This window comes from Trachurus japonicus, chromosome 7, assembly GCF_045865225.1.
Source record: "Trachurus japonicus isolate A0001 chromosome 7, Traja_1.0".
Taxonomy (NCBI): domain Eukaryota; kingdom Metazoa; phylum Chordata; class Actinopteri; order Carangiformes; family Carangidae; genus Trachurus; species Trachurus japonicus.
In genome coordinates, this window is record NC_140913.1 from 31365225 (window position 1) to 31391065 (window position 25841).

The following is a 25841-nucleotide window of genomic DNA, read 5'->3' on the forward strand; positions in this document are numbered from 1 at the left end:
TGTGTTGGTCTCCAGTGGAAATTATACCTAAGTTTAGAGAGAGTGTGAGAGAGTGTGTGTGTGTGTGTGTGTGTGTGTGTGTGATTCGTACATTTCAGATGTAGAATTAGCGCTGCAGCAGATCGGTGGCTAAACAACAAACTTATTTGCTTTAAGCTGGATTTCCTCGGTGACCTACTTGCCATGAGCAGGTTGTTGTTGTGTGTTGCTGACTTCATGCGCCCGCCACACACAGGCCTCGATCGGCTCACTTCTGAAGAGAGAGAAGAGGAAAAATGTTTCAAAGTTTTTTAGCAAAGGGAGGAGGAAGAGGAAGAGGAGGAGGAGGAGGGAAAAAAAAATTAAAGGGCGCACTTCAAGTCAGATTAAGTTGAAAGGACTAATTGTGAAGTGGCACGACTGCTGACACGGTGATGGGCCGCCAGGGTTTCTTAAGACGCCTCTCTCGCCTTTTTGGCCTCCTCATCCTCCTCATCGTGCTGATGACGGTATCCATGGCAACCGGCTAGTACTTGATACCTAGCTGAGAATGAAGAGGAAACATGAAAAAAAACAACAACAATTTGCCACCAGAATTTGTTGGTCACCTACCTACTGAGACTGTAAATCCTCCTGTCACGTTCCTGAATGCACCACTTGACTTTTTTGTTTTAATAAAAAAATAAATTAAAAAAAATGAGGTTATACACTCTGTTCTCACCGGGCAAATATGAGTCATATAGCTAACCCACAAATTCATTAGCACAAGCAAATTTGTCATAGCCTACTTTTGTCCACTCCACCCGTTGTTCTCCCGGAGAGGGACAGAGTATTCTTTGTCTTGCTGATAAGGCTCAGAGTTGTTTTTTTTTGTTTTTTTTACGGCTCGCTGTTGTCAGCTCTTCTGCTTCTTCTTTATCTGTCGAGCTGTCCTGCTCTGCTCTGCTCTGCTCTGCTCTGCTCGGTCCAGGTTCGCTCTCCCAGTTGACACTTTAATAATAAGACATTGAGAAATATTATGGAAAACATAGTCACAGTGGATCTCATATTCATTTTTCTCGTCCCTTATCTGAGGATAGTTTGTTTAGGGTGTATACCAAGATGTCAGCCAAGTACAATATTTGTACAAGTGTGTAGATTGTAAGAAGCTTAGCATACAAAAAAGGAGGACATACATCATACACATACACGTTTTATAATCTTAACAAATTGATCCTTTATCTGTCGCAGTGTGTTGTTACAAGGTCTCTTCTCTGGGGTCTCTTGTTTTCTGCACTGCAAAAACTCAAAATCTTACCAAGTATATTTGTCTTATTTTTGGTCAAAATGTCATTTCTAGTCAAAACAAATCTCATTATAAGTAAAATAAGACTCATCACATTAAAAAGTAGCTTGTTTTTAGACACTTTTTACTTCTTTCAAGCATATTTTCACTTGGAATAAGTAGAAAAATCTGATAGTGGAGCAAGTTTTTCTTTCTTATTACAAGCACAAAAATCTTGCTTTCACTGGCAGATTTTTCTACTTATTTCAAGTGAAAATACGTTCGAAACAAGAGAAAATGATCTAAAAACAAGTTCATTTTTAGGTGATGAGTTTAGTTTAGACTAGAAATGAGACATTTTGACAAGAAATAAGACAAATATTCTTGGAAAGATGTTGAGTTTTTGCAGTGTGTTTTGCTTTATCGCAAATGTCCTGTATTGGTTTTTTTCTCCCCTGAGTTTGGAGCGTTTATCCAATAATCTGGACACGCCCGCGTTGATTTCACTTTATGGGAATTCCATGAAACCTGAGAAAGGGGTGAGCAGCACAGGATGAGGTTTAGAAAATGTTATTCTTAGTGATGCAGCACATATGAAAACAGCTTTTGCCACCCCTCCACCCCCCTCACACTCGGCTTTGCAGTGAGTCGACAGGCCCCTTAAGTATTTTGGCTCTCTCCTGTAAGCACCAGTGTGTATTCCACTTAACTGCACACACACATGTCTGTCAGGCTCAGTGAAGTCACCGCTGAGATGCATGGAGCCGCACCACCGAGTCTCTCTCTCTCACTGTCATTATAATGTCACAAGGAGTCTCGGAGGTTAACGACGATGAGCGATCTCGTGGTGAATCAGGCGACGACGACTATAGTGTCTGTCGGCCCGTGACTCCACTCACTGTAGCCTATAGTGAACAAACAAACCCCACCAGAGCTTGTTTCCTCTCACCAGCACTGTTTTCTCAGAAGGAGGAAGTTGTGGGGCTTTCATTTATCTTTTGAGAATTTCTCACAGAAAAAGAAGAAGTCCTTCCTTACATTTTTTTTCTTTACTTTTGGTCCTTGAGTATTTCCTATAAGAGGCGGCTTTTCATGAATGAGAACAGAAACTCATTCTGTCGTCTGACCATGTTTGAGACATGACTTCAGGGTTGGAAATACCTGCTGGTCCAGACTGAAATTTCTCAACAAGTGTTGAATGGACTGTCATAAAATGGTCTGAGGACATTCATGGTCCCCAGAGAACAGATAGCCTATATAACAAATATCCAGTTTAGATCCCCTGACTTTGCCTCTAGCCGCGTTTGTGGTTTGAAGTTTTTAGTGTTGTGTTTAGGTTCAAACATTCATGTTCCCCTCAGGAAGAATATCAGTAACTTCAGCGATCATCTGACTTTCTATGCCCTCAGTTACAGATTTCAATACTGTCCAGTAGCTTTGTTGTAGAGTGAAGCTGCTAGCACACACTGATGTATGGATGACACCCATTATACATGCATGTTAGAGCGGCTATTACTGTGTTTTTCTCTGTCGCGGATGGTGCTGATTGTCACTTGACGAGAGCCTCGGCTGCTATAGTCTTTATGATACAATACGTCCTATAATTAGTGCTATTAGTAGGAGTCTTCAGGGCAGGTTGGAGGCTGCAGAGAGAGAGCAACAGGACAGACTGGGGCTTACTGCTTAGCGTGTTGGCTTCACTGGAAAAAAAAAGAAGAAGCAGCAGAGTTAAATCTGGCGTTGTTTTCTGGAAACAGATCTTGGTGAGTAAAGGAACTAAGTCTGAAGCTTTTTTGATGCTAACTTCTGAACTACGTAGCAATAGCAACATTTTTATGAGCATGCAATCACCCTGGCTCTAGACTTTTAATATTTTTTTATTTATTTTTTATCCATATTTCTAATGCAGAAAAAGTGACACCTCGCTCCAGTCAGAGAGTTGGTTATTTGATCCTTCGGTTGCTGCTGTGCTGTGTCATGTAAGCTGATTATGTCCTATAGGAAAGATGAGTGAGAGGTCTGAGGTCTGTCTGTCTGTTGGTGGTGCTACATTCAGACACAGGGTGCGGGCAATGGTGAAGACGCCCCAAAATGTGTCTTGAGGGATGATGAATACAGTCATATGAGACAAAATCAACACAATAGCTTTTTGGTTTTGTTTGAGTTATGTATTTTGTTTCTGCTGTTTGGCGTGGAGAGGTCAGCAAACGGCACCAGAGGCAGCTGAGACACATGCTTCACATTCCCATCTTCCCGTGTCACCACCACCACTAGCTATCACCAGCGACAGGCCTGCAGCCGTGAGTCACACCCTGCCTGGACAGCAGTTTTCAGTGTCAAATAACCACTCTGTCCTCAGAGAAGAGTGAGGTAGAGAAAAGCTGCTCTTCAACAGAAGCTGTGTGAATGTGTGAATGTGCATTTAAGACTGTGAAAAGATGGAAACCACCGCACACGCTTAACATCTCTCATTGGTCTTTGACTTTTCTTGATATTATTATCTATTTGGAAATATCTACAGCCCGAATCCATAATGCAAAGCAACAAAATATCTTATCTTGGCAATTGGCAGCAGATCAAATCAAAACCAGACCTGCAAGATGTAGGACTCCAAACGAACACCATGTATTGCAGCTTTCCCTGTCCAATTCTTATTAATCTTGCCATTAAATGGTGAAGGTCCAAAGGGTGGGGGGGTAGGGCTCTCAAATTCTGACACAGAGTACCCTCATTTGTCCACTACAAGTAGCAGTGCCTTAAACTTCTCAAAGTATATCAAAGAATTCACAATCTGATGTCAAATGCAAGGAGTGCCACTGTTACAACCTGCCCCACTATAGGTTGTAACACAACCCAGGGTAAATTGTAACAGTGAAATTAAAAAACTGAGACCCAACCAAAAAAACATGCATCTATGTAAGTTTATTGTGCATGTTCCAACACTAAAGCATCTTTCTGTGGTTCAGTATGAACAAAAAGAACTCATCACTGATGGTTTAATGAAGAACAGTGTCAGTGGTGTGGATGCTAACATTAGAAAGCTTCTTAAAGAACATCTTCTGATAATAGCTACAGATGAAAGGTGAACATGTATGAATGGAAACCTTCAGCAAGACGTCAGAAGCAGCTAATAATTAATGTATAATTCCAGGAAAGATGGTTGACAGTTAGTGACACTGACACTTAATAAAACAACAAAGGTAAAAGGTGTAACAACCATCCCCACCCCTGTCAGCCATTGTTTGACTACCTGTACCAACATGGTGGTTTGAAATAAACATTGATGAAATGACTAATATTTCACCTAGGAACCTGCTCTTTCATCTTATACAAGTTACCTATTTCAAACTTCAACGGTATCGATACTAGTCAAAATGTACACTGCAAAAACTCAAAATCTTTCCAAGAATATTTGTCTTATTTCTTGTCAAAATGTCTAATTTCTAGTAAAAACTAATCTCTTTCCACTTTAAATAAGACTCATCACCTAAAAATGTACTTGTTTTTAGATCATTTTCACTTGTTTCAAACAAATATTCACTTGAAATAAGTAGAAAAATCTGCCAGTGAAAGCAAGTTTTTTGTGCTTGTAATAAGGAAGAAAATCTTGCTCCACTATCAGATTTTTCTACTTATTTCAAGTGAAAATATGCTAGAAAGAAGTAAAAAGTGTCTAAAAACAAGCTACTTTTTAAATGTGATGAGTCTTATTTTAAGTATAATGAGATTTGTTTTGACTAGACATTACATTTTGACTAGAAATAAGACAAATAATCTTGGTAAGATATTTGAGTTTTTGCAGTGTAGACTTGGTCCAAAATATTAGTTTCTGACCTAAAACAAATGTTTTTTGGCTGTAAAACCCACACACTTATTGACACAGCCATGCAAATTCACATGCAATGTCAGGGAGTGAGTGGGTACACATGATATTGATCACATAACTCTAATGTTATCCCTTATTGGTGAAAGGGATGCTGGTACAACCATCCCCTTGTTACAACCATCCCCGGTCTCCCCTATGTTGTAATGCTTATTTGACATAACTGTTGATGCCACTACTGCAAAAGAAAAAGAAAATATAAATAAGAACATTTGATCACACACACAAAAAAAGACTGTGATGTTTTCCCTGATTAGCCAGGTGAAAAGTATCTGGTCCTGTTGGTGTGTGAGGTTGTTGACACCCTGTCGGGACTGGGGGGAGGGGGGGTGGGTTCAGTGTTTGATGTGGCAGTTTGTCGTGACTCTCACCTGCCAGATATTTCCTCTAGTCTGCACACACACACACACACACAGTGCCATCTATTGGCAGAAACAGGATCCTGCATTATTACCCATCAGTGGAGCTCCCACCACTCACTGCATCATCTGGCTATTGTTTCCAGTGATTATTACGACTCAAATCTGTTTATCCAGATTGACTTACAGTAAGGACAGACGATAGTTTGTTTTGCGACCGCCGGTGAGTAATGAGCCTCGTAGCGCAGATTCAAATAAAGATAAGAATAGTTTTTGTCTCAGGAAGAAGCCCACAGTAATCATCCTTTCATCCTTGGAAATGCTACTTCAACAGATGGCAGGAGTTATTTCAGGGTAACCCAACCCACTGCATATAATATAACCAACCTCTCTCAGTTCACTGGACTTTTTAGAGTAGTAGAGTGGAGAGGACAGTCCATTATCCCTCTGCACTTTCCACACCTAAATTAGTCTGAGTAAACTTAGATGATAAGAGCGTGGAAACTGTTAAGTAAGTGCAGAATTTGGTCATGTGCCTCCTGGTGTCATGTCTTTCTTGTTGATATAACTGCAGTGTTTGACTGATTGATTTCCTCACCTTGTTGGTATCATAGTTAGGATTTCTGGCGATTTCCTCCTGGCAACAAAAACAACCAGAATGTCATGGCATTCAGTTTTTAATTTGATTTAAATTTGCACTGATAATAAGAGCTGATCTCTCTGTTTCTTTTCTTTTTTTTCAGGGTGGACAAGACTTTCTCCAAGGCTAGAAGCATATGGTGAGTTATCCTGTTGCTATTTCTTTTTGCCATTGCAGTGTAAATCATGACAGAGCAGCAGTTGCACTGCAAAAACTCACTTATTTCTTGTCAAAATTTGTCATTTCTAGTCAGAAACTTGTTTTTAGATCATTTTCACTTGTTTCAAACAAATTCTTACTTGAAATAAGTCAGATTTTTCTACTTATATATATGCTTGAAAGAAGTTACAAAGTGTCTAAAAACAAGCTACTTTTTTAATGTGATGAGACTTATAAGTATAATGAGATTTGTTTTGACTAGAAATGACAGTTTTGACGAGAAATAAGACACATATTCTTGGTAAGATTTTGAGTTTTGCAGTTTAGGCACTAAATCAGCCTTTAAGTTGCAGAAAAAGGAGTTTATTTTATTTTATTTAGCACCTTGGATTACAGCAGTCTCTGGAGTGGCGTTCAGTGCCACTGCCTCAGACTGGCCTTGTAGGTGTTAAATGTGTGAATCAGTCCGCTGAGTAGAGTGTAAGTAAGATGAATGTGCCAATAAAAAGGTAGAAGAGGAGCAGCAGATGGGCAGCAGTGGAGGGGGAAACAGACACCCAGTCAGTCCACGCTGCCATCTCTGCAGTGCTGGCAAGGTTGAGTTACTGCTGTGTGTGTGGCACGTGCAGACAGGCAGGGAGCCCAGCGTGCACACCTCGTGCCACTGCAGATATAGACCATCCTCTCCGTCTCTGAAAAAAGCTTTAGGTGTGGTGCCATGCACGAAAGTCTGGCCCTCGAACCCCCCCACCCTTGTCCTCCTCCTCCTCTGTCTGACTGCAGCAGGTTAAACAGTTGCTTCGTTGCAGTATCATCGCTCCTTCCCTCTGGAATACAGATACAAGGAGGATCTCTTTTAGCAGCCAGGCCTCCTTTTTTTTATTCAGCAGTGACTGAGGCTTGTTTGCAGAGACTGCAGATTGAGTGTCGAGCTACAGTACGGCTGCAACATACCGCACCTCAAGGTAAAGAAGAAGGAGAAGACAAGAGACGCTGGCGGGATGTAAAAGATGAAGAGGAGAATCTAAAAGAGGATATAAAACAGCAGCGTGAAGAGAAGAGGAGGAAGAAGGATAAAGGAAGTGAGTGGATGAGGTGATGTGACAGGAAGAGTAAGAAGAGAGCAGCAGCAGCAGCAGCAGCAGCACAATGCGACGTCTGCAGGAGAAAATGCATTTGGTGTTGAGCAGCAGAGTGACACTTGGTCCTCTCCGCAGAGGAATACCACAGCTTGATGAATCTGGAGGAACCTCAACCTTCCCACTGTGCTAATAGAACTTGAATGGTATCACATAGTCATCAGTGTTCATGCTCAGCAGGACAGATCAATTTCGACAGCGAAAGTGGCATCAGATGTTTCACAAACAGCTCCTTTTTTTTTTTTTTTTAGAGAGAGAGAGAGAGAGAGGATCCTCTGCTATGTTTAGCCCTAAGGACAAAAGTTAGATAAAGAAAGAAAAAAACAAAACATACTGTATGCTCTACAAACTTTGGAAGAGTCAAAGTCAAAATCTTCCTCCAGGTGCTGTAAGTTTCTAACAGGATGTGACTGGAAATTTAGAGCAGTGGGTTAAAAATCTCCCGACAGCTAAAACTTTAAGAGAACAACTCAACAACAACAAAAATGCCGTGCTCCCCTTTCCGAATTGGAAGGCCTAAAAAATTCTGGTGAGTTTCCTCTTATTAACCTGCACAATAAGACAGTTTTAATGACACCTGCATGACCCAGATGCACCTGCCTATAGCGTGTGTGCACATCCCATTGTTCCCATTGTGTATTTGTATATTTGTGTATTCGAGCCGATGACGGCCACAAATCTGCTTCACGTGTTGTTTTATGTTTTGGTTTTGATCCTTCCTTGAGTCTTCTTTATCGTTGATTAAATGCCTGTAAGTGATCGTCTCACATCCGGTCATCGTGGGTCATACACAACAAACAGATGATCCTCGAGCCGCGTCTCGGCCTCTCTGCGGGGGAGGCCTGTAATTGGTTGTAATCCTGTCTTGCTAAGCTCCCCTGATGGGAGGAAATGGGAGAGGAGGGTTAGTGTGGATAATGGTTATACTTGTATAAGAGCTCCCCTTCCTCTCTCTCTCTCTCACTCTCACTCTCTCTCTCTTTCTTTCTCTCTCTCGCTCTCTCGCTCCTACACGCATGGAAACATACATCCAGACACAAAGTGCACTCTGCTTCTTTGTCCCTGGAGCAGGGCGGATTATTGTGGCAGACTGTTGCAGCATTGTATAACTTCCTGTTCATTCTTTAAATCAACTCAGCCACTGATACACCACCTGACCTTCGTTCAGGACAGAGCTGCAGCTTTGAGGCCCTTTTTATTTTCCTTCTAAGAGACGTTATAGTTCAACATTTTTGGCAAATTGGCCCATTTCCATAATCCCTATAGTCATAGCAGGTTTGTTAGTTTTAATTGTCAGTGCAAGCTATTTTTAGAACGGCGGAGCAGAGCCGCGAGCTGCTCAGAGCTACGCTACGGAGGCTCATGGGATTTCTTGGTTTCCCTCATCAAACTCATTAAATACACAATCCAACAACTCCAAAACGCTCTGGTGGACAAGTTGTGACCTGCACATTCACCACGCTATGAGATAATAACAGAGCGTTACCAGACAGAGTTGTTTTAGAGGTAAATACAGAGACTGCTTGATGAAAAACTGCCCCTGAAGGCAGCACGCATCAGCGGTTTTGCATGAATTTACCTCTAAAACAACTCTGTCTCGTAACATTTCATTATTATCTCATAGCGTGGTGAATGTGCAGGTCACAACTTGTGCACCAGAGCGTTTTGGAGTTGTTGGATTGTGTATTTGATGAGTTTGATGAGGAAAACCAAGAAATCCCATTGAGCAGCTTGCCGCTCTGCTCCGCTGTTCTAAAAATAGCTTGCGCCGACAATTAAAGATAACGAACCTACTGCTATGACTATAGGGATTATGGCAATGGGCCAATTTGCCAAAAATGTTGAACTATCCCTTTAAGTATCCTTTTTTCCCCCAAATGCCCACTGTTTTCTGTTTCTTGAAAAGTCTGTATCTCAGTTAGAGGATGGATGTGGTGGTGCTGGGTTGAACTGACCTCTGCCCTCTAGTGGCATCGTCACGTTTGCCTTTTTCCCCTTTTTTTCTTCGTCTCTTTCTTTCCAGTGATCAAATCTTTTACTCAGCAGGTAATGCCAGTCAAAAAAACAAAAACAAATCTATATTGAATTGAATGCTGCACTGTGACCTTGCTATTTATTAGTCCTCCTCATTCTCTTTTTATAACGCTGTCTAAATTCTGAGCCTGTGTTTCATCCCTCTGCCCATAGACACTTCAGAGGTGTGACTGTAAACACTCCTCTGTTTGTGTTTCGCTCATTTCCCATGAGGAGAAGATGCATCACTCCACATCAGCCTCTGTGTGTCTCTCCTCTCTGCACTCGGAGCATTCAGATGGCGCTTAAGCCGGGGCCTGGGTGTCAGTTTGCTTGTGCACGCTCGTCTGTGTGTGTGTCAGGCTGAGTTGTCTGAGAGAAGCGGACATAGTGGGGATATAGCGAACTGTCAAAGCCAATCAGGACAGACTGTCTGTCTCTCTCTCTCTCTTTCTCTTTCTCTCTGTCTCATTCTGCGAGTCTCCTGCTGTCTCACTAAATATAGCGCCAAAGTGACAAGCTCGCCCCCCCTTGGTTCTCCCCCGTCTCAATAATCCAAATCCTGACATGTCATCCACCACCACCACCATCCATCTATCCAGCACCGGCACAAGATGTCTAAAAGGAAACATAAAGCTCAGATGACAGCAGCGGACCGTTGAGACGACGACGAGCTGCACCGGGAACAACGTTGACTTGACTGGACATTTCTTCTTTTGCTTTATCTCTGAGATTCTTGGAGCTTTTTCTCTGGCGAAGTTGTTTCTTTTCTTTCCAAGCTTTTTCCTTTCTTTCTTTCTTTCTTTCTTTTTTTTTTTACTCCTTTTCCCACTGTTGCAACTGCTGCAGTGTCTTCTGACTTGGAAGACACACAGACTGCACTTCAGGTATTGAAAAGAAAGAGAGAGAAAGCCAAGGTCTTTATTTCTTTGTTGTTTGTGGATGGGTATATCCCTGAGTGTACTGTATATCCTGGGATGTTGGCAGCCTGTTTATTGACACTTGTCATGCACAGGACGGTGTGGTATAAGCCAGCGTGAAGGGGAGAGGCTGAGATTTACTGCCCCTGTCTCCTGCTTGCTGCTTTTTTTTCTTTCCCATGGGGAAAAGGAAACTCTCTCCTGGTCGAAGATTTAGTTCCTTTGGTCTCATCTTGATCAACAGGAGGGATGTAGCTACGCTCCGGTGGCATTAATATCAAACACAAAAAAAAAGTGCAAAATGATCCTACGGTGACCTTCTGTTGTTGAAATGGCACATCTGCATCGCTGTGATTTCCCCTGAGGACGATGTTCAACGTTACCAAGGAAATCTGGACGGCGATATTGTGAGAGATAAAGCGAGCGAGGGAGCCGGGGAATCAGGAAGCTGTTGGTGGAAGCGAACATGCTTTATTCAGAAACACCTGCTGTACCTGGCCTTTTAGTGCACACTGAATACGAGCAGCTGTCAGGGGAGGTGTGAGCTCCTGAGAGCCCATTAAGGAGTCCGCTCACTCGTCACGTCGGATCCCACAGATATTTTATTATTTATAATTCCTAGCGTGTAGCGTTTGATTGTACAGCCCCCGTAGTCAAAGTTTGTTTTTCCCTCTATTCCTGCCTTGAATACGACGCTGTACCATAAAAACCAGCTCATACCTTCAAGTGAAAGCAGCCAATGTGTTCTAGTGCCTTGATAAGAGAGACTAAATAGGATTTCCATATCTGCCTGTTTGCATTAAAGGTCTTTTAGAAGTGCAGTTCCCTTGGGAACAAACAGTCTCTCTGACTTATCTATCGCTTTTTGAATGTTTGTCCACTATTTGCTTTTGCTTTTGCTTGATTGTTGCAGCAATCATTTTTTATAGCTGTACGATAAAAGGCCGTGGCAGTTCAGTATTTTCCAAAACAGACTGAGGAACGTCGTGGAGTTGTTTTGTGTTGTTTCCCTTTTAAAGGGACATTGTGTAACTTACAACATACTGACAACATACTGACAACATATTGTCACGTGTATTGTTTTGCCTTGTGCTGACGGACCACTTGTTTACATAGAGGCTTGTTTATGCCGTTACGTGCAGTGGCTGTCTGCCGTCTGCCCAATTTCACGTGACTGCAGCATGAAAAATACGATTGAGTTTCTTGCGATATACAACCGCAACGCTAGATGGAAGTAATTCATACACAATGTAGTACCTTTAAGACACAGATATAAGTCAAAAGGTCAGAGCAAATGTTATGTTTCATTATATGAGACATTTATGTCGCTGAAATTCAACCAAAAGAGAAAAACTGTGAGAGTTTTCATCGAGAAAAGATTTTGCCACATAGTACGCGCAAAAGTGCCACTCAGAGAGATGGGTTCACACCAGAGACAATCATTCCCCCCCTGTTTGTCTGAGTGCTTCAGGTCAGGGTGAGGAGGGGGTGAGGAGGGGGTGAGGAGGAGAACAGGGCAATTCCAAGGCCTATTTATGTGATAATTCACAGCACATGTGTTCCTTATGTCTCCGGCTTGTGGAGAACAGGTGACAGGCAAGGCGGCAGGTGCTGCTGTATACGGCATAATGAATTTGGAAAAAAAATAAAATCAGGGACCCGGGAGAGAGCGGCTCCGTATGTGTGAGCACTTTGCTGTTATCAGTGTAATATACGGAGTCTCATGGGGAAACAATATGAGCGTGCAGCAGCAGCGTAGCTAAAGGTGCTGGCGTCCGACCGCAGAAGTAAGATTTCACACGTGTTATCAGCGGTGAACAGTGTAAATAAATTATGTCTGGGGGAGGTTAGGGGGGGCTGTGGACAGGGCTCATGAAGTAATTGAGGTCAAACCTGTGGTTAGGAGGTAAGTTAAGGTGGTGAGGGTGTATTACTCACATAGCATGGAAATTATGCATTTTAATTTATTAAAATATGGAATTTAACCTTTTGTCAGTCATACCAGTGGCCTCGTGGCGCCGAGGACGGAAATGTGGGTCAGTTCACGCCTTTGGTCCAGATTTAAAGCTTTTTTTAATTTTATTTTTTTATATATTGTCACGTAGGACCTCAGGAAGATTAGTCGCTGCTGAGGCAGTGACTAATGGGGATCCATAATAAACTAAACTGGACTAAATAAGTCAGCTTCTGAGTGGATTGTACTGACATTATTGATCTTATTGCCACTGTACAGTTAATGTTATTGATTTATAGAGAATGAATGTGTGTTATACTCAGAGCGCCCAGAATCCCTCTGACTTGGTGATGTTCAGACTTTTATTCTATTCCACCAGCAGCTTGTGAAGTTGTTGGATGAATTACCGGGAAATTTTGCTCAGACTACTATGATACATTACTATCCCCTCAGAATGAATTAATACATTTGTCAATTTCTATACTTTTCAATCTAGAATTTAAATTTGCCCCCTGTTTTGACTTATGACCAAATTCATGACTTCCTGATCAGCCTGTGTTTACTGTGAATAACCACATGCTTGTATGTTGACATGCTAAGCTAAGAAGAGGCTGATAAGATAAGATAAGATAAGATAAGATAAGATAAGATAAGATAAGATAAGATAAGATAAGATAAGATGCCTTAATATATTCTTACCACATTGAGGAAATTTGCAGTATTGCAGCAGGCACAGTAATACAGAGCACAAATACAGTAATAAAGTTTGAAATTAAAACTGACCCACTCTCAGAATCTAATGTGAGGAGAAGCCCGTAGTTAACATCATTATTAACATCTGTCATATTTGCTTTAAGCCCCCCCACCCCTTCTCTCCCCTGTTGCCCCATTACGCAGTCCAAAACAAAGCATTTAAAATAAATTTCTGCATGATTATCAAAGCAGTCACAATCACAGTCACAGTGGGATTCGGGTGTGCTGCAGAGAAATCATGGTGGGGATGTAAAGTTTCTCCAAAAGTTGGGAAGCAGTTGGCACTCCTGCTTTGCCTTGCAAACAAACTGTGGGCTTGATTAAACACAGCCAATTTGTATAAGAGTGACTGTGGGCGGGTTTTAACAAATCTAAAAAAAAAAAAACAGCAGGCGAACCTTCAGACCCACGGTGCCCAACTCCGACTGCGAATATTTCTATTACTTTATTTACTGTAGTGGTTAATGACAGTGGAAATACTGGTAACACTTTGTTTGATGCCTATCTCTATAACGCATTATAACCACGAGTTATTATGCAGTTATATCACTGTATACCTATAGTTATAAACACTCATAAATGATCATAATGCTTTATAACAATAATCATAACACACTATAAAGCATTTTATCATGACTTATAAGGTCAGGTTTTTTTGTTTTTTAGGTATTATAATACGTTATAATTGTTAGTAACTCACTGACAATGCCCACATCGATAATGCAGTATAAATATAATTATAATGTGTTAAAAGGGACTTATAAATGTGTATAACTATCATTATAAACACTCTTAAATTATCATAAGGCTTTATAACAATAAGCATAACACATTATAGAGCATTATAACCCTAAACCATTATAACATGCTCTATGATGTCTTATGCTTATTGTTATAAAGTCTTATGATAATTTCTGAGTGTTTATAATGATAGTTATACACATTTATAAGCCAATTATAACACATTACTGTATAACTATATTTATAATGCATTATTGATGTGGGCATTGTCAGCGAGTTACTAGCAATTATGACGTATTATAATACCTGACCTATGAGTCATAATGAAATGCTTTATAGTGTGTTATGATTATTGTTATAAAGCATTATGATCATTTATGAGTGTTTATAACTATAGTTATACAGTGCTATAACTGCATTATAGCTCATTATAAGTCTGGTTATAATGCGTTATAGAGATAGGCATCAAATAAAGTGTTACCGAAATACAGAAACGAAACTTGCAGTAACGTAATCACAGCGCGTCTCACATATAGAAGAGATCCATCTGCCCCTGTTGAAAGAGACTTAATGTGTTTTTACATGATTAGTTTCATGTGTCTGTGGTGGAACTGCAGCTTAAAGCCAGGACAGCGAATTCTGCAGGAAGGTGACTTCATGTGCAGTTTATTAGAGAGCTCATAAATTCAGAGTTGTTTTGCAGTCGACTCCCGCGGCTGCAGTTACCCTCACCCCCCTCCCCTCTTCCATGAGGTCGCCCACCGCTAATTAAATCTCAACCTGTGGGAGACACTCAGCGGTTATGCATAAATAACCATTCATTCATATTTCAGAGCGTGCAGCAGCCATCTTGCCTGTTGGAGACCTCTGACATGAGGAGGGAGTATAATGTGTCTGTGATTGGAGACCTGGACCTTTGAACCTCTGAACCTTTGAACCACCGGCCTTTTTGTGGTCACTGCAGTCACACACACACACACACACACACACACACACACACACACACACACACACACACACACACACACACACACACACACTCAGCCTGCCACACACACATGTCAACAAACCTATTACATTCCTTGTATGGAGGTACATTTGTGTCTTTATTAATCAATCCAAAAAAAAGTTGATTTAAACAAAAAAAGCTATTTTCAATCAAAACAAACTTCACTTCAATCAATAGCAAAACATTTCAATCAAAGAAAAAAAAGGGTTTGAATGCAAAAAAAATATTTGAGACCCAAAAAATTGCATTTGAACCCTTTTTTTTATTGAGGTGAGTTATTATTTGATTGAAAATATTTTGGGGGATTTTTTGTATTTAGGCCATATTATGGGTAGGATAGTGTCTTTATTATTCAATCAAAAAAAGTTGATTAAACAAAAAAGCTATTTTCAATCAAATAATGACTCACTTAAATAAAAAAAAAACTTTTCAATCAAAGAAAAAAATGGTTCAAATGCAATTTTGTGGGTCTCAAATATGTTTTTGCATTCAAATCCTTTTTTTTTTGATTGAAATTAAGTTTGTTTTGATTGAAAATATCGTTTTTGTTTAAATCAACTTTTCTTTTGATTGAATAATAAAGACACAAATGTACCTCCATACAGTATCTTCGCTGCTTGCTGGATTTATTCTGGATCAGAAGCAACTTACAGTATATCGATGAGCAGCGAAGCTCCACGGCTCCTTCTTGATTCGCCTCGTCGTCTTGCTTCTTGATCCCTTTGGGAATCACAGGCCCCAGTTAACTTAAGCTTTTATTCCAGCCTGTGTCTTGGAGGATATAATATCATCATTTAAACTTGTGCCGGGTGGAAATAATAAAGCTGAAAGAGGGAGAGAGAGGGAGGAAGAGGAAGAGGGAGAAGGGTGGGAGGTGGGGAAATGTCAGGACAGCAGTGATTCTCAGAGGACATGGAGTGGGTGGGGGCAGGAGAGGATGGAGAGGAGGGGGAGGAGGGAGGAGGGAGGAGGAGGTGGGGTGGGGGCACAGGCCATTTCACCAGGATAATGGGATGGGAATCCCTGGCAGCCGGGGCCGGTCGGAAGGGATTTACTGTGGGATCCTGCAGGAGACATGGAGCAGGGAGGACACTATCAATTTAAAACCAACTATCCTCCTCCACATAAGATAAAAATAAAGCTCAGGATTTATTTATTCTTCCTCTGCTGTTGCTGCTATTGTTGTTGTGTTATTTCATCAGCAGCAAACGAGCAGCAGGTCGAGTCGTCACCGAGGTCTCTGTTTGCTGTTTGTTCCACGTGGCTTGTTCCAGCTGCAATGAGCTGTGTTAAAACGCCACTCGGTGCTAATCAGATTTTAAGCAGGACATTTAAGCGAAATCTGCTCCGCTTTTATCCGATAATGTGTTTTCATCTCTAAGCACTATTGACAAAACCCCCCCTCGCTGACAACACAGCCTTTTTTTTTTTACTAACCCTCCTCGTCTGAACAGAAGTGACCCCCATCTGCAGAGGTTTTCAGCCTTTTGTCTCATTACTGAAGGACGTCCCCATAAACCACTGCTAATCTGCTCGTTGTGAAAGTTTTGTTCAAAGCCATAATACAGTTTTTTTTTGTTTTTTTTTACTTGTAAGCCTTGGACAGTGAGAGGATTATTTGGGTTTGTTTATCACAATACACACTCTTAATGGTGCACAGTGTGAGGACTGGGCTATAATCCCTTGTTATCTCTTCATGTCTGACACATCTACCACACACACACACATACACACATACTCATACTCACACATACTGTTACAAAATACACTCATTTACTTAACACTTCAGGTGTTCGCAGAGATGTGGCAGCAGCTCTCTTGCTGCATTAAGGATATGATTCGTCAGGGATTACGCAGGAGAAAGGTGCTGCTAGTGACAGTAGTGTATAGTCACAGGTCCACTGGGAGCTGCTGACTGTGGCTCAGTGGAGGAAACGCACATGTTCACCGTCAGGGGAGTGAATGAGACTCATTAGAGTAATTAAAAACCTTCCACTCCTCACCCTGCACAATGAGCATTAAGGAGGCTGTGATGTCTCTTCATCTCTGCGAGTTGTAATCACCTTGTTCCTGTCATATCATAATGAACATGAATATAAATGTTGGTGGTGCTTTCTTTTTTTTCTCTTTTTTTTAAAGCCCCAGTATGTAACTTATTTTGCTTTTTATTAGCAAAAATCAAATATTGCTTTCATAAATACGTATTTCACTTTAGTCGACTCACACCCGCATACAAATGAAAGCTTTCTCGTACCTTAGAATGAGTTGTTACAAGTCGTTACAAATACATAAGTGGGCGACGCACCGAACCGAGGCGGCCATGTTGCATCGCCATTTTTTACGTTGAGGGGCAGCGTGACCGTAGGTAACCACGGAAACTCAGCGGAGCTCGGGGAGAAAGTTTTCCAGGTAGCGCCAAGGGGGGAGTTGTGGGTTCTCCAAGTGAAGACCACTTCCGCGTTCAAAAAGCTGCAGTACCCCGGCGGCCTCTGGGGGCTGACTCCAGATTGAGCCCCATGTTAAAATAGCCGACTTCACAGCTTAAAAAAACATATTTACAGCCTGGTACATTTTATGTTTTTGGTCTCTACTGATAGTTTCCACCTCCGTGAACACTCTGAGGGGAGTGAATTTTTTTTTTAACTCTACTGTTTTACTGTTATTAGGTTTAAAATTCTCGCCAATTAGGGCGTGGAAACGTTGAGTGACAGGTCCGGAGACCGCTGCTTCAAGGCCAGTGGGCGGGTTCTCGGCTGGTAAATCCAACATGGCGCTGTTCAGGCCGCCATATTTGAGTCACAAAAACGACTCCCCAAAACCAATGGGTGACGTCACGGATGCTACGTCCATATTTTTTTACAGTCTATGGGTAGCGCCTGTTAAAACTGTCACCACTGTGTAGTGTGAGGAAGTACAGAGGCACTGATGTTGCATTCAGGTGCAGTCAGGCAGACTGCCTTTGGCAAACCAACCGGATGTCACCATGACAACATTGTCACGCTTGTTTATCCTGTTATACATGCAGCCTCTGCTGTCTGTCTGACGTCTGCCCGATTTCAGGTGAATGCAACATGCAACCGCACCGCTAGATGGGGGTAATTCCTACATATTATTAGACCTTTAAAGCATGTGTGGCTGATGTGGTTGCCACAACAACAGCCCCAAGCTGCTCCTGAGGCAGCGTCAGGATTGAAAGCAACCCCTACTCTGTTCCCCAAATCATCCCGGCCCCCCCCCCCCCCCCCCCTCCTTCTCTTTCTGAGCGGCAGACTTCAGTTGTCCCTTAAATAGACGGTGGGGTGGGGGAGGGTCTCCTGCTTTGAAGGGGATAAGCAGCAGGGTGGAGGCTGGCAGTCGGTGGTGTGCGGTTTTTTTAGAGTTGTGGGGTTTTGGAAAAAATCTGCAGATCATTTGTGTGTGTGTTTGTGCGTGCGTGAGTGTGTGAGAGAGCTAGAGAACAAGAGGCAAAGCGGGTGATGGAGGAAGTGACAATTAACGAGTGCATATGTGTGTGAGAAAGACTGAGTGGGAGGAGAGAGGGAGAGAGAGAAAGAGAGAGGGAGGGAGGAGAATCAGCGGCAGAGAGGATGCTCACTGTGAGTGTGCAGTGGTCTGAAGAGCTGAGAGAGAGACAGAGAGAGAGAGAGAGAGAGAGGCCAGCAGGTGAGCAGCAGCTGATGGGAAGCAGCAAGTGAGTGACTGGACCTGCAGAGAGAGAGAGAAAGAGAGAGAGGAGATAACTGAACGAGAGAGGGAGGAGGAGGGAGGGAGAGAGAGAGGGAGGGAGAGGAAGTGAGACGCTTAACTAGAGGAGAAAGCCGTATAGACAGTGAGTCATCTGCCACCGGTGCTGCTCTGGTCACTGTCCGGACTTCCCAGGGAGCTCGGCTGCACTCTCCCGCTCTGTGAGTACTATAAGTTTATACAGAAGCTGCTGCTCCTTCTGCTCCTTCGCTCCTTCGCTCGGCGCCAGGTCGTCCAGCTGTGACACGCTGTCACTTCTTCACACGGCTCCGTTTCTGTGATGCGTCGCTAACCAGCTGGGGTGTGTTATGTAATTTGTTTGTGGTGTGTTATGTGTGTGTGGATGTGGATGAAGCCGTGGCTTAGTGCTGCTGCTGCTGCTGCTGCTGCTGCTGCTGCACACTGATCTGGAGGAGGTGCTGCTTTAACACTATGGGTGAAGCTTTAACAGAGGAGGAGGAGGAGGAGGAGGCAGGTGTGGGTGAAGGACCGGGCTGGACATTTCTCCTCCTCCTCCTCCTCTTCCTCTTTTACTTTCATGTGTGTTGTTCTTTATACCTCAGTGGGACGTATACGTAGCCTTACATGTGTGTCTTCTTGTCACCTGTTCATGCAAATGAGTATTTGCTGTGTGTGTGTGTGTTTTGTGCACAGCTGCTGCGTGCAAGTCTTCTTTTAATCTTCCAACCAACTGTTTTAAAAGGAAACCATTTCCCCTCTCATAAATAAGTGAGAGTGTGTGTGTGTGTGTGTGTGTGTGTGTGTGTGTGTGTGTGTGTGTGTGTGTGTGTGTGTGTGTGCCCTGCATCCATCTATTGTGCATCAGCTCTAATTAAGAGTTCAAGGCAGCTGATGCCTTATCATGTCCTGCTCTCCCATGGGGGAAACTGCTGCTGCTCCTGCTGAGGCTCCTCACTTTGTTCATGTTTATTGAACCTCTTGAGGAAATTGCTCCTTTTCCCCCCACAATTGTTCCCACCAGTTACGTTTATTAGAGATGCACCGATCCAGTTTTTTCCGATCCAATCTGATACCGATAGGATACCTGGGCTGAGCGTATCGGCCGATACCCGATACCGATCCGATACCACTGTTGAATGAATGAACCGTATACGTTGCCATGTGAGTGAAGGCATCAGGCTTGACATAAACATTTAGCCTTGTTTAACTTGTAACAAATTAACACAGATGTAAATGTACTTAATATTCATTAACAAATAACAAAGTGTACATTAGCAGCAAAAAAGAAATGACTGGATCAGAAAGCTGGATCGGCCTCATTCATCCGATATCCGATCCAGCTAATTAGTCAATATCTCTTTACGTTTGCATGATGCAAGACTGCTCCTTGATTGAAGATTCAGTTATTTTGTGTGTGAAAGCAGCAAAACATGAGACAGTGATTCATGTTCATGTTTTCTCTTTTTATATTTTGACTCAGTGAGTCGGAGAACGTGAAAACAGATTCATCTCTCAGGTTAATGTCCCTGTTTTTATCCTCAGACAGAGACGCTTCACTGTTTGACTTATAATAATTCATTTTTGAGTTTAAAGCGCTGTCTCATTTAGCACTCAGAGGCATTGAATAACATTTTTCTGTGGTGCTCATTGGCTGTTTGAGTACACACAGCACAACTCTTCAGATGTAGATCACATTTCACTGTGGCTGCTCTGAACAATCAGCCATGTACTGCATGTGTTTTTCCTCTTTTTTTTTGCATTATATCACTCATAACATGCCCATTCCAGGTCCGCTTTCATCCCGATCGATCACGTTGTGTGTTTGAAATAGATTGAATTAATCAAACAAATTGAAAGCCTGCTGTGCAAACCGGACAGTTGTCAGTGTCAATAGGGGCGTCCATAGCGTGGGGGGGTGGGGGGGCGGCGGCCGGCATCGATCAGTGATCCTGTGGGGATAAAGCCGTCCTGGTGGTGATGATATTGAGTTTAGAGCAAAGGATGCGTGACAGCAGCGTTGCGCAGTTTTTCATTTGCAGTGCGTTATTCTCTCTCCTGGGTGTGACAGGAAAGAGAGACAGAGAGACAGAGAGAGAGACGCTGCTGTTTCAATAAATGTGAAACTATTGGTATCGTGTCCCCAGATCCCTGAAGTGTGTGTGATTAGCAGCCGCCGATGCTGTAAAACAATTGAAGAACCTGCAGAGCAGCGTATGATTTCTCTCTCTTTTTTTTTTAAAATCTCTTCTGGGAATTGTTATTTTTAGAAACGAACTCCAAAGGAACGGCGACGTTTACTCAGTGTAAGTGTCAGATATAACTTGTATGTTCCCGCTCGGTTATGAGAGGAAAAAGGTTTCAAGACCTGACACACTGAGGAGAAACTTTGAGAGTGTGGGGGGAAAAAAAGCATCTGGGCGGCAGGTTTTACCCTCTATCACCACGGCAACTGCACATTAGACATAAACAGTCGAGTCCCTGTGAGAAAATAAACCTCAACTCAACTGTTCCCGATGGAGTCATAGCGGCTTTAATATCAATCGCAGCTCCGGTCTGTGTTGAGACTTTTCTGTAAATGTCACAGTTTTTTTTTCACTTTCTAGAGACATAAAAAAGAACAGATCAGTGACACAGATGATTGTTAAAGGGATAGTTCAGCATTTTGGCAAATTGGCCCATTGCCATAATCCCTATAGTCATAGCAGTAGGTTCGTTACCTTTAATTGTCGGTGCAAGATATTTTTAGAACGGCGGAGCAGAGCCGTGAGCTGCTCAGAGCTGAGCTACGGAGGCTAATGGGATTTCTTGGTTTCCCTCATCAAACTCATCAAATACACAATCCAACAACTCCAAAACACTCTGGTGGACAAGTTGTGACCTGCACATTCACCACGCTATGAGATAATAACAGAACGTTACCAGACAGAGTTGTTTTAGAGGGAAATACAGAGACTGCTTGCTGAAAAACTGTCCCTGAAGGCAACGTGCATCAGCGGTTTTACATGAATGTACCTCTAAAACAACTTTGTCTGGTAACGTTCTGTTATTATCTCATAGCGTGGTGAATGTGCAGGTGACAACTTGTCCACCAGAGCATTTTGGAGTTGTTGGATTGTGTATTTGATGAGTTTGATGAGGGAAACCATTAGAAATCCCATGAGCCTCCGTAGCGTAGCTCTGAGCAGCTCGCGGCTCTGCTCCGCCGTTCTAAAAATAGCTTGCACCAACAATTAAAGATAACAAACCTACTGCTATGACTATAGGGATTATGGCTATGGGCTGATTTGCCAAAATGAACTATCTCTTTAAGTCAATGGAAGAATAAAGAGAGACCCTCAGTTCCCGGGCTGAAGGTCATGGCGGCGTCTCAGACCACGTTGTCCTTCTCACAAAACGGGAGCAGCGATATTTCCTGAGGCATTAAGCTTTTTATTGTCCTCTCTCCTCTCGCTCCGTCTCAGACTGACTGACCTTTTCTTCTCTGACTGAATGTTTTCTTGCGTCTTGTCTGATTGTAGGAAACACGATGGGAGCGAGCCCCGGATCTCTGCCACACTAGAGCCCCAGCTGTTCCAGCCGACGCTCCCATACACCACCTCCCCATTCCACAAGGTAGGAGGGGCTGGGGGGGGGTGTGTGATTGAGTTTACACTTTGACCCCTGACCTTATCAGATTGACCTCTCTGTGACCCTTGTTGCCGTGATCTTTGTCTCATCTTGTCTCTACACCTGCTCCTGTCTGGATGCATTCAATCTCCCGTTGACTGTATCTCCCTCCCGCCTCCGTATATATACTACACTGTTACTCTGATTCTTCTCCTTGTTCTTCTTTTGTTTGACTTGTGTAATTAGAGTGCACAGAGGATAATTAAGTTTTGCCTGATTCAATTAATAGGACTCTATTTTTAGCTGTTATACACTGACAATTTCTCAGCAGACTCTAACAAGTCCGACTCTATCAAAAAGCAGAGAGAGAGAAACGTTTTCACCAAAATAGGATATTTGGAAATGTTTGGTTGTTATCCAGATGTTTTCATGAAAGAATGAGTTTGTTTTACTTTAGTATCAGTAAAAGCCTGAAATTCTTTTGGAGAACTACCTTAAATTTGCCAATTTCTTGCTTCCAAAGTGTTTTTTTTTTAACATATTTTCTCCTCTATACTTTTTATTATTCACTGCAAGTTGGTTTCAATTCAATTTGTCTCCACTTCTGCAGAACCGTTTTAATGATTCAGAGAGTTTCAGTATTTATGAATCATCTCTGTTATTATTCTCTTCGGTGGAAATCGAAGAGGGGAAAGAAAGTGCTTTTGATTTTAAGATTACGGAATATAAAGGCTGGGAAATGAATTTGATTAGGGAGGAAATCATTTCGATGACTCCATTTAGGCTGTCACGGCTCCTATCGGATCCATCATCTTCGCTGTCATACCCGTGCACCTTTGGCACGTTTTGTCACGTTGTAAATGAACGACTGCGGACGGATATAGTATTTTTTTTTTTTTTTTGAGAACCTTGAGACCGAACAAGGCTGAGCTCTGTGGTGATTAAAAGTGGATACAATCTCACTCATGGCAGATTGGTTTCATAAGGTCTCTCACACTTTGGACGGGAGGAGGAGGAGGAGGAGGAGGAGGAGGAGGAGGAGGAGGAGGCGGAGGCGGAGGAGGAGGAGGAGGAGGAAGCAGGGCTTAAATTTACCCGCAATCTGACTTGATCTGGGTAGAGCAGAGGGAGCGGGGAGAGAAAGGGATTAAAGGAGAATTTGGAGAATGGGTTGTTTTAACTGTCACTCCTGATCCCTGCAGCGCATACACACACACACACACACACACACACACCATCTGTAGGTGCCTCAGACTTACTAGTTGCAGCTAGTCAGACATGAGGAGAGGATTTGTGACACTTGCTGTTGCGCCTACAGATTTGGAAGCCAAATATAGCTGCTAACGGCACCACTTAGTTCATGCTGTATATATTAGTTTCCCTGTGAATTTTCTGCGCATCAGTAGCAGAGACATTTATAATAGGTATTAATTTCTAGTTCGACAAATGAGCAACACTTTACTCTCCCATGTCAGCAGCAGTTTAACCCTCCTGCTGTCCATCTGGGTCAAGGAAAGAAGGAAGGAAGGAAGGAAGGAAGGAAAGAAGGAAGGAAGGACAAAGGGAAAGAAGGAAGGACGAATAAAGCGATAGACGGAAGGAAGGAAGGATGAAGGGAAAGAAAGAAGGAAGGAAGGCAGGAAGGACGAAGGGAAAGAAGGAAGGAAGGAAGGACGAAGGGAAAGAAAGAAGGAAGGAAGGAAAGAAGGACGAAGGGAAAGAAGGAAGGAAGGAAAAATAAAGGGATAGAAGGAAGGAAGGATGAAGGGAAAGACAGAAGGACGGAAGGCAGGAAGGATGAAGGGAAAGAAGGAAGGAAGGAAGAATAAAGTGATAGAAGGAAGGAAGGACGATGGGAAAGAAGGAAGGAAGGAAGGAAGGACAAAGGGAACGATGGGAGGAAAGAAGGAAGGGAATATGGTAGGAAAGATAGATGGAGGGAGAGAACAGATTGGGTCAAAAAAGAAGGAAGAAGTAAGGACGAAGGGAAGGAAGGAAGGAAAGAAGGGAGAGAGGCAAAAAGGATTGTGGAAAGAAGGAAGGGAAAGGGAAAGGGGAAGGAAAGAAAGATGGAGGGAGGGAACAGACCAGGTCAACTGGATCAAAAGAGGAAAGAAGAAGAAGTAAGGACGAAGGGAAGGAAGGGAAAAAGGATTGTGGAAAGAAGGAAGGGAGAAAGGAAGGAAGGAAAGAAGGAAGGATCGAGGAAGTGAACAGATTGGGTCAATTGGACCCAGAAGGACAACAGGAGGGTTTTAAATACAGCATCATCTAATATTAAAACCCTAACAGTGTAACCCCGTTTTATATTCAACCCCCTTCGACTCTGAACACATGTGACGATGAGTGAGGGACATCATGATAATGTGATGTGCTGTCGTATAATAAGGGCTTAGTGGGGCAAGACTCAGAGGAACGTATCACTTTAATCAGAGCCCTGTGAAAACCAGGTCAATCTGCAATTAACCCCACCAGGTCTTATGGTCACTGCCTAATTCAAACAGCACTGCAACACTGTCATATTAATATAATGATGCATATTTCTGAGGGAAAATAACAAGAAACACATCATTTTCAGAGGTTTCCCGCACACTCTCTTATTACAAGCTCATTAAAAAGAGAACAACATTACAAGACAGGGCAATTCTGGGATGATAGTGATAGCACCATGTCTCATTCAACAGTCACAGTGTAGAATAGATTAACTCTTTTTTTTTTTTTGCAGTATGGTGATGCAAACATGTAAACCATAAACACTCACTGATGATGAATTACAACCCAGAAGTTGCACCAGTCAGGCAGAGGGAAAGTCTTACAGCCGTCTATAAATTTGGGATGCCAGCGAAATCCCTAAACAAATTAGCTGCAGCCGAAATGCAGAACTAAGACTTCCATGGCTGCAACCTGCGGTGCATGAAAGAAAAATATAACAAAATAAAAGCCCCTGGATCCGTCCAAGCTGGTCAAAGTTTAAATGAGCTCAGTGAAGGTGCACAGGAGGAGTTACAGCTGACAGGTCTACTCTGCGTATGTTTAATTTGCTTCTTGTCATAACGATGATCCTATTAGCTCTGGTAATGAAAAGTCTCAGCTCTAACACCTGCACCATGTGCCAGCGAGCCGGCGAGCCGGCTTCACTCCCCTGTGGATTCCCACACCTCCTCCACTCTGGTCATTTGTGAAAAATGTTGCTTTCTGCAGAACTGAGACATCTTATTTCTCTTTCTTTCCAAGGTCCCTTGCAGTTTGCATGCTTTTAAGACATTTGTGTTTTATTTTTTTGTGCACAGCTGGTTATCGCTTTGTTTGTGATTGTCACTGTCAGTTGTGGTTTCTCTATTTTTGGCACAGGAAAGTGTTGAAAGACTTGACTGTTGTTACCCGTAGCTGGACTCCACCTCTGGCTATTGGCCTGAAGTCAAGACAAGATTAGTGATAAGGAAAGATGTGCGCATACAGTATGTGGTTTGTATTTCCTCCCACAAGATGTTTTAGATACAGACAGACAGAGAGACAGAGAGAGAGTGAGAGAGTAACAGAGAAGGATCAGCAGAGGACAGAGGATTACTGCTGCAAACTTAAGGCAACCTCTGCTGCTGCTGCTGCTGCTGCTGCTCTTACATGCAACCTGAGACATACAGCACCTTGTCTGATCCAGCACTTCAGTCATGGTTGCAGTGAGCAGCAGGGATGCAGCTTTACCTCAGGTGTCTCTGC

At 42.7% G+C, this 25841-nt stretch overlaps 1 protein-coding gene across 20 annotated transcripts in view; it reads left to right on the forward strand.

Moving 5' to 3' along the window:
• LOC146985116 (rap1 GTPase-activating protein 1-like) overlaps window positions 1–25841 on the forward strand; it is a 58190-nt gene that overhangs the window by 5749 nt on the left and 26600 nt on the right. For 18 of the 20 annotated variants that reach the window (XM_085782865.1, XM_085782863.1, XM_085782850.1 and 15 more), the window contains exons 2-3: window positions 6229–6264; window positions 22037–22130. In XM_085782865.1, the coding sequence (XP_085638991.1) occupies window positions 6229–6264; window positions 22037–22130 (130 nt within the window). Of the gene's footprint in view, window positions 1–6228; window positions 6265–7694; window positions 7953–22036; window positions 22131–25841 lie in introns of those variants that run through there. The other 2 variants (XM_085782852.1, XM_085782856.1) reach the window with 1 other exon arrangement.